This window comes from Diabrotica undecimpunctata, chromosome 5 (assembly GCF_040954645.1).
Source record: "Diabrotica undecimpunctata isolate CICGRU chromosome 5, icDiaUnde3, whole genome shotgun sequence".
NCBI lineage: Eukaryota > Metazoa > Arthropoda > Insecta > Coleoptera > Chrysomelidae > Diabrotica > Diabrotica undecimpunctata.
The window spans coordinates 130,638,845-130,652,774 of NC_092807.1; the positions used below are offsets into that span (position 1 = coordinate 130,638,845).

Here is a 13,930-nt window from a genome sequence, read left to right on the forward strand (position 1 = left end):
TCTGTTCTAACCTGTCTAAGAATATATCATCTAAAAAAGGTGATATTGGAGCAAATATCGCTAGACCTGTTGGTTGTTTATATACTTTTTAATTAAATTGAAAGATTTCCTAATCAAGGCAAAATGTAAGCATAGTTAAGCTGGCATCTTTGTCTTTTACTAATATGTTGCAATTGTTTAAAATGTTGTTTACTAAAGGTAAAGTTTCGTCTGTTGGTACAGAAGTGAACAAATTGGAAACATCAAAAGAATCTAAATAAAAACTCTCTTCTCTCTTCTCAGATGCCCCTGAAGATGCTACGAGAGCAAAATACTTGGGCAAGGTTTATTAAAAAATTGTGCTCTATATCTGCGTTATATTTGAGTAAAGTTTATAAATATTCGAGCATTAAACCACATATTAGTACATTTCTATGAATCTAAGTCATCGATTTATGTTAAATGAGAGAGATAAGATTTCTTATCACGTATTATAGCTTACGATTTCTTGTATATACCATAATTTTATAATGCGAGCTATTTAGTTTGTAGACGAGAATTTTAAGTACAAAATAATGACTTGAAATAATTATTACATTGACCACCAGCTGTTAAGTACTTAAAAGCCATGAAATAGTAATTTGCTCAAGCCATTAACTTTCGACTTTCCAAAATTTGTTTGAACAACCCTGTATACTCGGAACGCAATGGGTGCGCAACTTTCAACTGGTGAGTTTATTCCGCTGCAAGAACCTCAAGGTATAGTTTCTTATTCATACATATAGAGTCACCTATCGACGATTCCTCCAGTTGCTTACAAGAGGTGAAAGTCAACATTGGCGAAGAGTAGTACTGTCCAACGGAGCATGCGCAGTACGAAAAAAGCACTTGTATAAATAAAACGAAAGTCTGCGATCACTTCTTGGCTAGTGCTTGAAATTTCAGCATGGCTGACAAAAGACTATGGCTGTGTTGTTTTTTATTATTCACAATTGGTAAGTTTTTATTTTAATAATATTTCGAAATTTATTTAACATTACAATGTTGTCAACATGGTTAGCGGAAAATCTTTTTTTATGTCAAATGCAGTTTTGATGAACTTTCTCTCCAAGGCGTAAGGATTATCTACAGGGTGATCTAGTATATAGTGCTTACGCCTCACTACAGATAGCGGTCATTTTCACTAATCAACATATTATAGTATTATGATTATTCTTTTGTTTCTTATTTTATTTTGCAGTAGATGTCTTGGATTAATTAATTGGAAAAGGCATTAGATATAAAATATATTTAGTATATAGTTTGTTTATATTCAAGATACTTGCGATAATTGACTGATTAGAGTTCGCAGATGATTAATATTGGATTTCTAATATTTCTACGCCGTTTATTAAATTAAATCAGCTTCAGCTGAATACATTCCAGATGTGCGTCACCACAAAAGCCCTACCCTTTTTTCGATATTTATTATACCTGTCAGTTTACTCCTAGAAGTTTAAAATATTGTCTTCGTTACCTTTATTTTAGGTTCTGATACTTCCTTTTTTTCTTTTCTTTCTTAATATCTAACAATATGTTGCTGTCCAATAAAAATTCCATGCTTCTCACTACTTTATATTTTAATGGTACAAATTTTTTGACTTCTGTAGTAAATTTTCAATCTTTTTCTTTTGTAGATTGTTTATTTATTTCGGCCTTTCTAAGATGTTAGTGGATCAAAAAACATTAACTCGAACTACTGATATTTACTTACTTTAATCTAACGCAATTCATGCGTAGAATGTTGCACACAGCTGTGTGAATGAGAAACTCGTCTAACCTCTTAAAACTACGTCTCCGTGAAAATGTGGTTTAGTGACAATACTTGCGAATAAAATTGTTATTTACCTTTTTTTTATTTCGACCTTAAAAATAAATTATAAGGATTTACCTCTTGGAAAAAAGTATTCTTTGACCAACTCTCTCTTCGAATTAGAACCATCTGAAATTTCTATTAATTGACTACATTATATATAATTTTTAAGTCGTCATAAATTGATCGACATATTGCACTGTAAAGAGCACAATGTCATCTCTAGTTTTCCTCTTTTATGATGTTGACGACTAAAGAAATGTGAATATCTTGTTGGTTTTATGTTCATTGTGTGTAGTAACTTAAACATAAGAACTTAACGTTTCAAGGCACATTACCGTTTAATTAATGTATGCCGGCTTGCCTATTATGTATCAAATTGAGTTATTTTATATAGTTGTTCGTCATATGATAGAATTACAAGGATATCAAATGCATCCAAAGTCAAGCAAGCATTTGTTACATGTTCTCCACTAAAAAACTTCTATATAAAAGAGTAAGTAGCAATTTTTTTCCTTTCTCGAAACATCTTATGTTTTTTCTCTTATAGTTCTCCCGTTCTATTAATGTGTTTCTTTTTTTCTTTCTCATAACTATGGTTAATCTATTCATATATTCATTGGTCTTCCCTTTCTCTTTTTTGCAAGTGTTTTTCATTCCATCACTTGCTTTTTATTCTGTTGTCTTAAGAAAGCTATATGAATATGTGTCCATATTTGCCTGGCAATACTGTGTTGTCTTTTAAGTTTATTTCTATTTACTATTTTCTTTTTTCCGAAAATTTTATTATTAAGTATAGTAAATTTTATTCATTTTCTCCTCTCGGATTGATATTTCTAGATCCACTTTTTGATATTCTGATTTCCAGTTATTCTCTTTTTTGAAAATTTGTTTAAATTTTCAGATTTTCTATTTCTTCTACTTCTAATCAGGAATTAATTATTATCAAAATTATATTTCCACCAAGAAAAATGTGGAACTAGACAAATAAAATGGTGGACATGAGAAGCAAAATTAAATGTCAATTGAAATATTTTACTGAAGATATTAAAACAACTGTCCAAACATGAATGTCCATTCATACGTTCTTTAAACACTAACTTAGAATAAATGAATATGTTGCAAGAATTAAACACCCTTGTAAAATTCTGCTCAAAATATGATAATCTTCGTTTTATTACTAACATCTACTAGAGCGACGAATGTTTCTTGGCCAGTGTAAAACAAAGGGAAATACTTCAAAGATTTTGCAGATCGAAAACTTAGCCATCGATAGCCATTTTTTACCGATTTTTTTTGCCATTTATTTCGTATTTAACATCATTAGTAATTTGGAGATTTTTCAAATATAGGGTTTTCGAAATAACCCTCTATCACAAATGATATGAGATATGAGATGCGATATGACAGATATAACAACAGTCCTTCAACAACAGTTGGTTGGTATCTGTCCCCGTAGTTCTCATTTCGAGTAGGGTTCAGTATTTTCCCGTAAAGTTAAATCTTTTAACATCAACTGTATGTTCAATATAAAAGTTATTACACCTTTTTGGGTGGCTAGTTTTAATTGCTAACTACGTGTTTTGTAATTGCGGAAACTGGGGAAAAATTTTTCGAAAATAAAAAAATTTTCCCTGCTCCTGGTGCATACCATAGACTAAAATTTTACACATATTTGAAAGAAATAGAGAGTTATTTTGGGACGATTAGATAAAAATTAGAAATCATTTTTTTTAATTATCAGCTAATTTGTTTATAATAATTAAAAAAGTAATTAGTTTCATTTAAAAAATAATGACTTAAGGATTTATTACACAGTAGATTAATTAGAATGGTATGAAAAATTTAAATTTATTAAAAAAAAAAATATTTTTTTAGCTGTTTAAACAAATTATATTATTTTTTCATTACTAATATTATTAACCTCACATCATTATAATATGATAGAAAGGTTTTTTTATTATATATATTCTAATATTATTAAAATATTGCATAATTGTAATGTACGCAAAAATTACATACGAATTAAAAAAAATCCCCGAAGTAGAACCTGAGATTAAGAAATTTTTAACTGTATTGACCGCTCCAATTTTTAGTTCGCGCTTAACATGGTCCGACTAATCTTCATTTCAGCCTTATTTTTAACACTCACTGACAATCCTGTCTAAATTAAATCTTATCCCTACTCTTTACCTAATCGTTCTAGAAACTTTGTTTTTGTTTAAATTCGTGTAAAACTGTCAGCTTCTTAAATATGAAAGTATTTACGAGTTATAGCTTACAAGTTATTCTAATTGTTTATTTGTAAAAATACAAGCTCTGCGCTCCTGAGAAAGCTAAAGCTGTTTTCACTTGAAGATCCTTTTGTGTAATAGATCATCCCATTCTAGGTTTGGTTGTACAGTTTCTGGTATGACTTTGCGGTTTCCACTATTTTTCTGTATGCTTCTTTCTCATTAATTGTCGTTCCTATATTTCTAATTTCCATACGATTTAAGTCTTCTTCCATTTGTTGTCTTAATTTAAATTTAGGTAGTGGTATCTATTTCGTTATAACTCTTAACGGATTGCTCTTGTCTCTTCTCATCATGTGTCCATATCATCTAATCTTCTAATCCACATGGAAACTAAATTCCTGTAGTTGGCTGTATACCATTGTATTGCAAACATTTTTATTTCCTTTCTTCTTCTTCTTTAAGTGCCCTCTCCGTTGCAAACGTTGCCTATCAACATAGAAATTCTGATTTTGTTTACTGCGCTTCTGAATAGTTCGACCGATGTGTCTTCTCTTGCCTGGCCCTCGCTTACTGTCTACTTTCCCCTGGACAATCAATTGCAGTAGACGGTACTTATCGTGTCTCAATATGTGGCCCAGATATTTAAGCTTTCTTTGTTTGATTGTGTCACGATTTCTTTCTCCTTTTCAATTCTTTGGTGTACCTCTATGTTGGTGACATGTTCGGTCCAGGATATACGAAGAATGCGTCGGTATACCCACATTTCAAATGCTTCTAGTTTTCTCGTGAGCATCTCTGTCAGCGTCCAGGCCTCCATACCTACCATATAGTAAGATCGGAAAAATGTAGCATTTAACTAGACGTAGTTTTAGGGGAAGAGACAAATCCCTGCTTATGAGGAGCTTTTTCATATTGTTAAATGCTGCTCTAGCTCGTTTTATTCTCGCCTTAATTTCTGTGGCCTGTTCCCATTTTGCATTTACATTGGTGCCAAGGTACACATAAGATTCTACATGGTCAATTAGTATGTTACTTATCCGTAATTGTCGAGCAGGTTGTTGCTTTTTTCTTATCTACATCCACTTTGTCTTCTTGAAGTTGAGTCTAAGGCCGTATTCCTCACTAACTGAATAAACTCTTTCCATTACCTGTTGTAATTCGTCTATGGTACTGGCAAGGATCACCGTGTCGTCGGTATTTCTTATATTGTTCGTTAACTCGCCGTTTCTTTTTATGCCCTCATTTGCATTTTCCATACATTTGTTAAATATTTCCTCGGAATAAATATTGAATAGGAGTGGGGATAAGATACACCCCTGACGGACACCTTTTTTGATCTGCACCCTTCCTTTTTATTTTCTTTATAAAGATATATTAATAACGAACCCTGTCGGGATACATTACAGAACGTTTTCGGAAGAACTATTCCATCATCAGTGCTATCTGACTGTACATATTTGAAGACACTAAATATTTGGGTAAAAACCCTTTAAATGTAGTTTGATGAATTACATCTTTGATATTTAAAAACTATGATGTTTAAGTTATAAAAGAAATTGATCACATGGCAACGTAGGATTCTAATGGGGTTGCTAGTCCTTAAACGTTTAAGGACTGGCAACAGCAGTGAAGTCCTACGTTTCTATGTGATCAATTGGCATATCTGGATTTGTCACAGTCCCGAACAAGGTCCCGTTTTTGCTTATTTGCCTTTACTATGGTGTCTGATGACCTGATTTATAGTCTGACATATTCTCACTATTACTGGATCGATGATCGTCTTTTATTCCCTACCATGGTAACGATTTCCTTTAGCATTGCTTTTTAGAGCGCAGATTTTGTAGCAGTGGTCTGGTTTTCCCATTCAGAGATATTATTTATTACTCTTTATATCTTCTTGTTGAGGGACCGTTCAAGTATTACGTAACGCAATCAGGATGGTGGTGAAGGGAGGGCAATATTGTTATTTTGGTCCCTTTGTTTCTGTTTTACGGGAAATCCATCGACTGTATTGTATATCCTTTTTATTTTGTTTTCATTGTCATCAACATTACATACTGTAATGTCATCAAAAGTTTAAAAAAGACGGGAAACTACAATGTTTCGGCGGGATATAGCTTTCGGCATCCAGCAGAACTTAATCTGGCATGGTATATCAGTCACACCCGTAATTCTCAATATTTCTTGCAAGTGATCAAATGCGTGGACGAATGCTGTTCGGCAAATTTCCTGCAGTCGGCCTATCCAATCCTTCAAAACCTGAGTAAGCTCGAGGTGCTTAGTCATCTAGATAAAGGTTGCACCACTTCTTGTGAGATTTTCATTTGATATGTCGCCTCCACTAAAAACATTTAAGCAGGTTCCCACAATTTCTTTGGTTCATCACTACAATGCGACCTCAAGAACACAATATGTGCAACCAGTAGGATCTACTTGACGTCCCACAGCGACTTGCTGCCAAAAGGGCAAATGAACTTCTCTTCTTTGTGCGCTAAAATAAAACATCACCTGAAGATGCCGATTGGCTCAACGAAGCCCAAGTTGATGCAAGTGGTTTAATAATTCCAGAATCCACTTCGTTTGCTCTCCGGATGCCAGTAATGAAAACATCTCAGTGTCTGCACAGCTACGAACAGAGGAGTAGTAACTCAAATTGAATTGTTTTTAAATACCTTTTTCTTTTTTCCATTCTTATCAACAAAAGATTTATTAACTCTAGCAATAGAGTTACTACATACGCTGGAGCAGATATTAGATCTAATCACAACCTTTTAGTCGCCTCAAAATCAGTGATGGTAGAGATCTACGTTTTTATGAATGTTTCTAGGAGAAAATTTATGGTTTAAGTCGTCAACTTCACAACGATACTTTACTACAGATAGATGAACAAAATATTAAGAGAGTTACTAACTTTAAATATTTGGTATGCTAAGATTATCAGTAAAAGTTTATTATAGCGAGTTAGAAATCGTTTTATTTACTATTATCTCAAATACGGATAAAAAAATGACAAAGTAACCGACCTTTCGGTAATTTTCGCAACGTAATTGTTACTTTTAGGTAAAAATGGTCATTTGGGTGTTACGTAACGTTTAGGTAGAGGGAGGATGGTCGTATAAAACTTTACGTTCCGTTACATGGTAGGGCGGATCAAAAATCGTCAAAAATTGCGTTAGGTACTACTTGAACGCCACCTTATAAGTTGGTATTAGGGCAATCAAAATATTGAAGTATTCTTACTTATTGTCTATGTATTTTAAGTGACGTTTGGTCCTTGTAATTCCTAGGCGTTGTATAACAGAGAATGTTCATGTTATAGAATAAAAATACAAAACATCGTATTTATATAAATTATTTGTTTAGTATTTTCTTATTTTAATACCTAAATTCGTTACTAAACATTCATTATAATATAAATCTATACGTAAACTGTTTTAAATAAAAATATTAAGGTTATTATTTATGTTGAAATCTGATAATATTAATATAACAAATAAATAAGCGAACAAAAAAATGTTCTTCTGCTACTTATTTTTTCAAGGACGATTAGTTGTATTCCAGAGAATTATTATATAATTCTGTTATTTTTTAATACATATTTTATTGAGTCACGATTATTACTAGTTAATGATGAATTGATTATATAACGTTAGTATATTGATATTTGTTTTAAATATTCAGGACAATATTTATTAATCAATTCTATCTTTTATTGAATCTTTATCTGAATATCATATTTCTATTCACCCTTTATAAGTAGCTGTAACACGTTATAGCTAATCTATATTGTTAGTAAACCATTTTGTGTTTTATTTTGACTAATGTTTTTATCTACGGCAGCCCTTTATCATTGATTATATACAGTATGTATGGCACGTAGCTTTGTATTTTTAATTTCGCATTTTTTCAACGAGAATTTTTAAATCATGTAGCAGTGGCCAATACCAACTTGTTTATTTGAAATTATTTTAAATATAAATGTAATTTAAATAAAACACCCTGAATACTATCAAATTTTTAATTCTTCAGAATGGGCTTCCCAAAGTGTGAGTGGTGACCCCGTGGGGTCCACGTTCGGCGGGCGTAATTTCGGCCGGTAATCCCTTGGCCTACCTGCATAAATCAAGGGGTACCATTTATGACAGGGGTAATTTCGGCCGAGGGGTTGATGTTTACGATGAGATTAAAATATTGGTAATTACGCTTCATAGTTTCTGTAAAATATTAATTGTGTATTTATTTGGAAATACCTAATCCTGTGTATCTGTCGGAAATACCTTTAATTTACTTATCTCTTTATTCTAATAACTATGTTGTACCTACTTAAGATTATTCCTTTAAATGTATAAAATTCACAAATAACAGGTATAAAATTATTATAGCTAGTCAGTATTATAACTTATCTTGAAGCTACTAGTCGATAGAAAGCATAAAATATATTATTTGTATACGATGGCATCTGTTTCAGTAATTAAGAGTTCACGCGGTTGTGACTTACTAGTTGTAGAAAAGTTTCAGTTTTGTAAACAGGACGTATTAAAAAGTGGTGAAGTACGTTGGAGGTGTATAAAGAAAAATTTAAGATGTTTAGCCAAACTGTACACTGTTGGTGCGGAATACACAGTTACTAGAAGTGAATTAATCCACAACCACGAGTCCGATGAAACTACGTTGGAGAGAAAAATAGTGACGACTTCATGCAAGCGCAAAGCTGAGGAAGACATATCGGAGAAACCTTCAAAAATTATTAAAAGCGTTCTTTCAAATCATTTGCCAGAGAATTTGTCATCGATAGATGTCAGTCTAATAAGAAGAAATTTGTACAACAGCCGCCGTAAGCTCTTACCAGCCCTGCCTAAGGATATTCACGATGTACATTCTGTACTCGATAGTTATGGACCGAAAACCACAACAGGTGAAAATTTTTTGTTTATTAACAGCACAGCTGATAATATCATTGTTTTTTCTTGCCATACAAATATAATAAGTTTATGTAAAATGAAAGATTTTTACATGGATGGCACATTTTCTTATTGTACAAAATATTTTTATCAGTTATTTACCATCCATGGACTGGAAAATGGGCATTATGTTCCTCTTTTGTATTGTCTGTTGCCCAATAAGACCAGTGACACATATATGAGACTTTTTCTGTTGGTAAAATCTAAAATTTTTGAACTTTATAATATTGTTTTTGAACCGAAGGAGGTATTTGTGGATTTTGAAATCGCAATTCATAACGCATTAAAAGTTGTCTTTCCCAAAACCAAACTAAATGGTTGTAGATTCCACTTGCACCAGGCGTGGTATAGGAAAATACAATCATTAGGGTTAACCCAAATGTATAAAGATAAAAACTGCGAGGAAAGCAAATGGCTTACTCATACTTTTGGGCTAACTTATTTAGACCCCTCTGAAGTTGAAGATTGTTTCATATTTGATCTCATGTCATACAAACCGGACCATAAACTTATAGATAAATACGCAGACTATTTATTAGAAAACTACATAGCGCCAGAATCTGATTTTCCACCAAATATATGGGCATATGAAAACCCATCAATTAAAAGAACCACAAATGCCTGCGAATCATTCCATTCGCACTTTAATTCTAGTTTTTATTCAAGTCACCCTTCTATATTTATTTTTATAGAAAAATTAAAAGATTGTCAGATCGATGCATATTTAAAAATAAAAAATTTAAATATTCCAGCAAAAATTAAAGACAAACAAGTAAAAAACAAACTAAAATTTATCGAAAACATGGTAAATATGCTTCGATCTGACAATATTTCTAGAATTAATTTCGTTAAATCTGTATCACATCAAAACGTTTTTTAAAAATTTATAGTTTACTTAATTTATAGAAATAAGTTGATGTAATAATTTTATTGAAATAAAGAAATATTTTAATATAAAGCATTCTGTTATTTTATTTGATTTGCGGCCGAAAATACCTATGAGATAAGGAAGCAACTTAAAACCTCCGGCCGAATTTACCTACCGGCTTTTAGTACCTGCTCTTTTTCCGGCCGAAATTACGTCCGCCCGGCCACGTTAAATAGCTGAGAGATTCTCAGAATGCTGTCCAAAAAAAAATAGAAACCTTTTATAATGTTGTTTATTTTATAGCTTAAATAAAGACATGTAAAATAAAAATATAACGCCCGATGTATTATAATTTTTATTGTTTTTTGTTTAGGAACATAAACTTGACTATCTCGTAGAACATACATAATAATAATTAAACACTTTATGTTCAGAATCTATATTCATTTATTTTAGCTAGTTTAATATTGAATTTCTATGCGGTTTTAATAAATTTTTAAATTATTATTATATAGTATTAATATAAGTTAAATTTATAAAAGTCCGTTCCCCCCTCGTATCTTTTGAACGTTTATTGTTATAATAGTAAAATTTGGAAGGAGGAATAAACAGACGTAGGCCTCTCAACTAGTCATAACAGGTTATGTAATAGTGACAGATGAAGTTACAGCGCCACTGACAGAAAATTTTAAATGGGATCTTATGGCAAGTGATACCTCGTTTGAAAGTTATTAAAAATACCTATTCAGTCATAATAATTCTGTTTGAGTTTAAGCTCATTTTGATAAATAAATTAAATAAATACTAAAATTGTAGCTTCTCATTTAATTAATTAATATTTAACAACCAGTTCATATAGTAAGTGTTCAAAATGTGCTCCATCTACTTCCTGACAGTAATGCAATATATTTCTAAACTCTTGCCGTACTCATTCAAATGTGTCGGAGGAAATTGCCCTACATTCTTTAACAATTCGTTGTTTCAAAATGTCATTATTGTCGGGTGCTGTAGCGTAAACTTTAGATTTCAAGTATCCCCACAGAAAAAATTTCATGGTGTGAGTTCCGGTGACCGAGCTTGCCAATCTATCGTACCTCGTCGTCCAATTCATCTATCACGATCTATTCCTCATCTAGGTAACGTCTTACTGTACCATAATGGTGTGCAGGAGCACCATCTGGTTGAAACGTTATTTCTAAGTTGCCGAATTCATCTGGATTATCCTTGAGAATTTCAAGTATTAACGGTTCAATTGCATTTTGTAACATCTCCAGATACACTTCACCGGTTAAGTTAGTATTGAGAAAAATAGACCCAACTATGTGGTTTCCCAAAATACCTGCCCAAAAATTTATCTTTTTTGGAAATTGAGTATGTACTTCACGAAAGACGTGAGGATTTGGGTCACTCCAATACCTCATATTGTGTGTTTATATTTCCATTAAAGAAAAAATACTTTCGTCAGAAAAACAGATGGTTTTTATGTAATGGGGCTGTCGTTTAATTTTATTGGACATATTTTCACAGAATTATAGTCTTCGGTCGAGGTCATCATCTGAAATTTGGTGCACAATTTTTAATTTGTATTGATGAAATTTTTGTTTACAGCCAACACTCGTTGTACTGTCTTTTGAATGATTCCAAAGACAGATACAACTTGGGCTGTAGAAGAAGTAGGGTTTACTACCATTTCTGAAATTATGTAAATTTTTTTGTCATCACTAATTGTTAGTCGACCAGATTGTTTGACATCTTGAACACTACCTGTTCGTTTAAACTTCCGAAGAAGCTTCCTTAAATAAGCTCTCGATGTAGGGCGATCGGAGACCTCTCATTAAAAAGACGTTCCGCTGCATGGAAATTATTTCCACATTCACCAATTATTAACACAGCTGCTAATTTGTCGGCTACAGTACGTACCATTTTGCCTTTTTGAAAATTTAAACGTCTCGTTAAACAATAATTAAACTAAATATTAACTAAGAACAACTAACTAAAAATAACTTCACTAAACTTGACGTCCGCAACGAGCTTTTTGATATTTTCATGGAAGAATTCAGTACTTATTTTGCAAATTACTAAGAAAGTTGTGCTGTGATGAATTGAATAATCACTCAAGTCTACGTAAGTTACCTAAGTCCATTTTTTTGTTTAAAAAATAATAACTTTGCTACTTAAATGTTTTCATATTTCCAGCTATTATATTCACTTTACATAAAAATACATTACAAAGTAAAGATTTTAGAGCTTCGCTTACCAATTTAAATATTCTTGCATTCTGGTTCAAAATTGATTCAGGTCTTGAGAAGAAAGTCTATTTTAACATTCTATCACTTGATATTTCAATAAGTTTTTCTCTCATTTTTGTTGGAATATCAGCTTGTTGAAAAGAACTGTCCAAAAGAGGATTCAGTACTCATCTTTAATTGTCATGACAGGTTTTAATTTCTTTAGAGAAAATATTAACAGAACTGTTGTTTTATATTTTCCAAAGTAGTTTGCATATATGTAAAATCTTGCTCAAAATTTATCCCACGATTACACCTTGTTAATTCTTCCATGAGCTCTTGAACGGACTGGAGTTAATTAAAATTATTTTTTTTTTTAAATCAAAATCGGCTATAATTCAAGTGTTTTTTATAAATCTATTAACTGTATCTATTTAAGTAATTATAATGACATCATGGTCTTGCAAGTCACTATTTAAAATATTTAGGTATTGGAAAAAATCGGCAAGGAAAACTAGCTTAAAAAGTCAAACGAAATTTAAATATAGATCTTTTGATACCGAATTACTATCTTCCAAATATCAAAAAGTCTGCTCTTAACTGAAAACCTCTTTTCGGGATGTTACCCTTTGGAAGCCATCTTACTTACGTGTGGTAAAAAGTGTTGACTTCAATCTTACTTTTTAAAATACAATTCATTTTGGTAAAGATTTTAAGGCAAGATCTTCTCGATGTAAAAATCAGTGAAGACTAGATCAGTGACGTAGCCTTTGCCTCATAGATACATATAGCCCCATAGGTACATATAGCAATGCATTTCGCCCAGTCAATACGGTTTTTTATATGTACTTTGTATAAAAGTTACAAACACTTTCTGGTAGTGCTAGTTTCTAGTGGAGAACAAAATAAAATATCTTCTGTGACACCATTTATTCCGCTGTACCTTATAAGTATTATAAACTCGGCAGCACAGTTGGAAATATCTGTAGATTCGTTAATCTGAAGAACAAAGTATGTACAGTTTTTGATAATTTTAATATTTTCTTCTCAAATATCTTTTGACTTATTCTTCTCTGAATAGTATTAATATAAAAGAGTATGGTTTTTACTTTTGCAGCCTCTTTTCACAGATTTTTGCAAAGCGACAAGCAACTCTACAGCCTGCTAGTAATGCGTTTTCATTTATTGTGACTAATGATGAAAAAATCGCTTGTTGATTGTAAAGAGACCTTAGCTTTCTTTAAAAGAATTCTTCAGGCTTCTCTTTTTTTTGTCTGAATATTTGCTATAAATATTTATGCCGAAGCAGTTTCAAAGGTTTCATATTTTGGCATTCTTAAGCATACTCTCAAGAACGTATTGATAATATGGCAAATGGTTTAGTTTGGAGAACTGCCAGTTTGATAGAAATCTCTTGATAAAAGTTTTTTGCTACTGAGTCATGCCGTTCCTTATATTCAGTTGTAGCAAATGCCTAGCAGCATGCGGAAAGATGTTGGATGGTTTCATGGGCTTAAAGTCCATATCGGCATTTGTGATTTTGGACCTGAGGGTCTATGACGATATATTTCAGGTAGTTTTTGGTTGGAATAACCTGATCGTGGACGACGTGCAAGGAACCTTCTGTTTTAGGAAACATATTTCCTAATATGAACCAATAGTTCGACGCCTTATTGTCAACATAGTCTTGGCTGACTTCATTGAGATTTCGGCAATGTAGAGGTTTACCCATCCAGTGCCCTTTTTTTTTTCTACAAAGGTGGTTTATGCGCAATTCTGGTTCCCGTAAGTTAAGCGATGTTGTG

General features: G+C 32.1%; 1 protein-coding gene across 2 annotated transcripts in view; it reads left to right on the plus strand.

Annotated features, from left to right (window-relative positions):
* Positions 1 to 695: 695 nt before the first annotated feature.
* The window catches only part of verm (LDLa and CE4_CDA_like_1 domain-containing protein vermiform), a 59,381-nt gene continuing 46,146 nt past the window's right edge, over positions 696 to 13,930 (plus strand). Inside the window, exon 1 of one of the 2 annotated variants that reach the window (XM_072532719.1) lies at positions 696 to 974. In XM_072532719.1, the coding sequence (XP_072388820.1) occupies positions 926 to 974 (49 nt within the window). In that variant the 5' untranslated portion in view covers positions 696 to 925. The remainder of the gene's footprint in view (positions 975 to 13,930) is intronic. The other variant, XM_072532718.1, reaches the window with a different exon arrangement.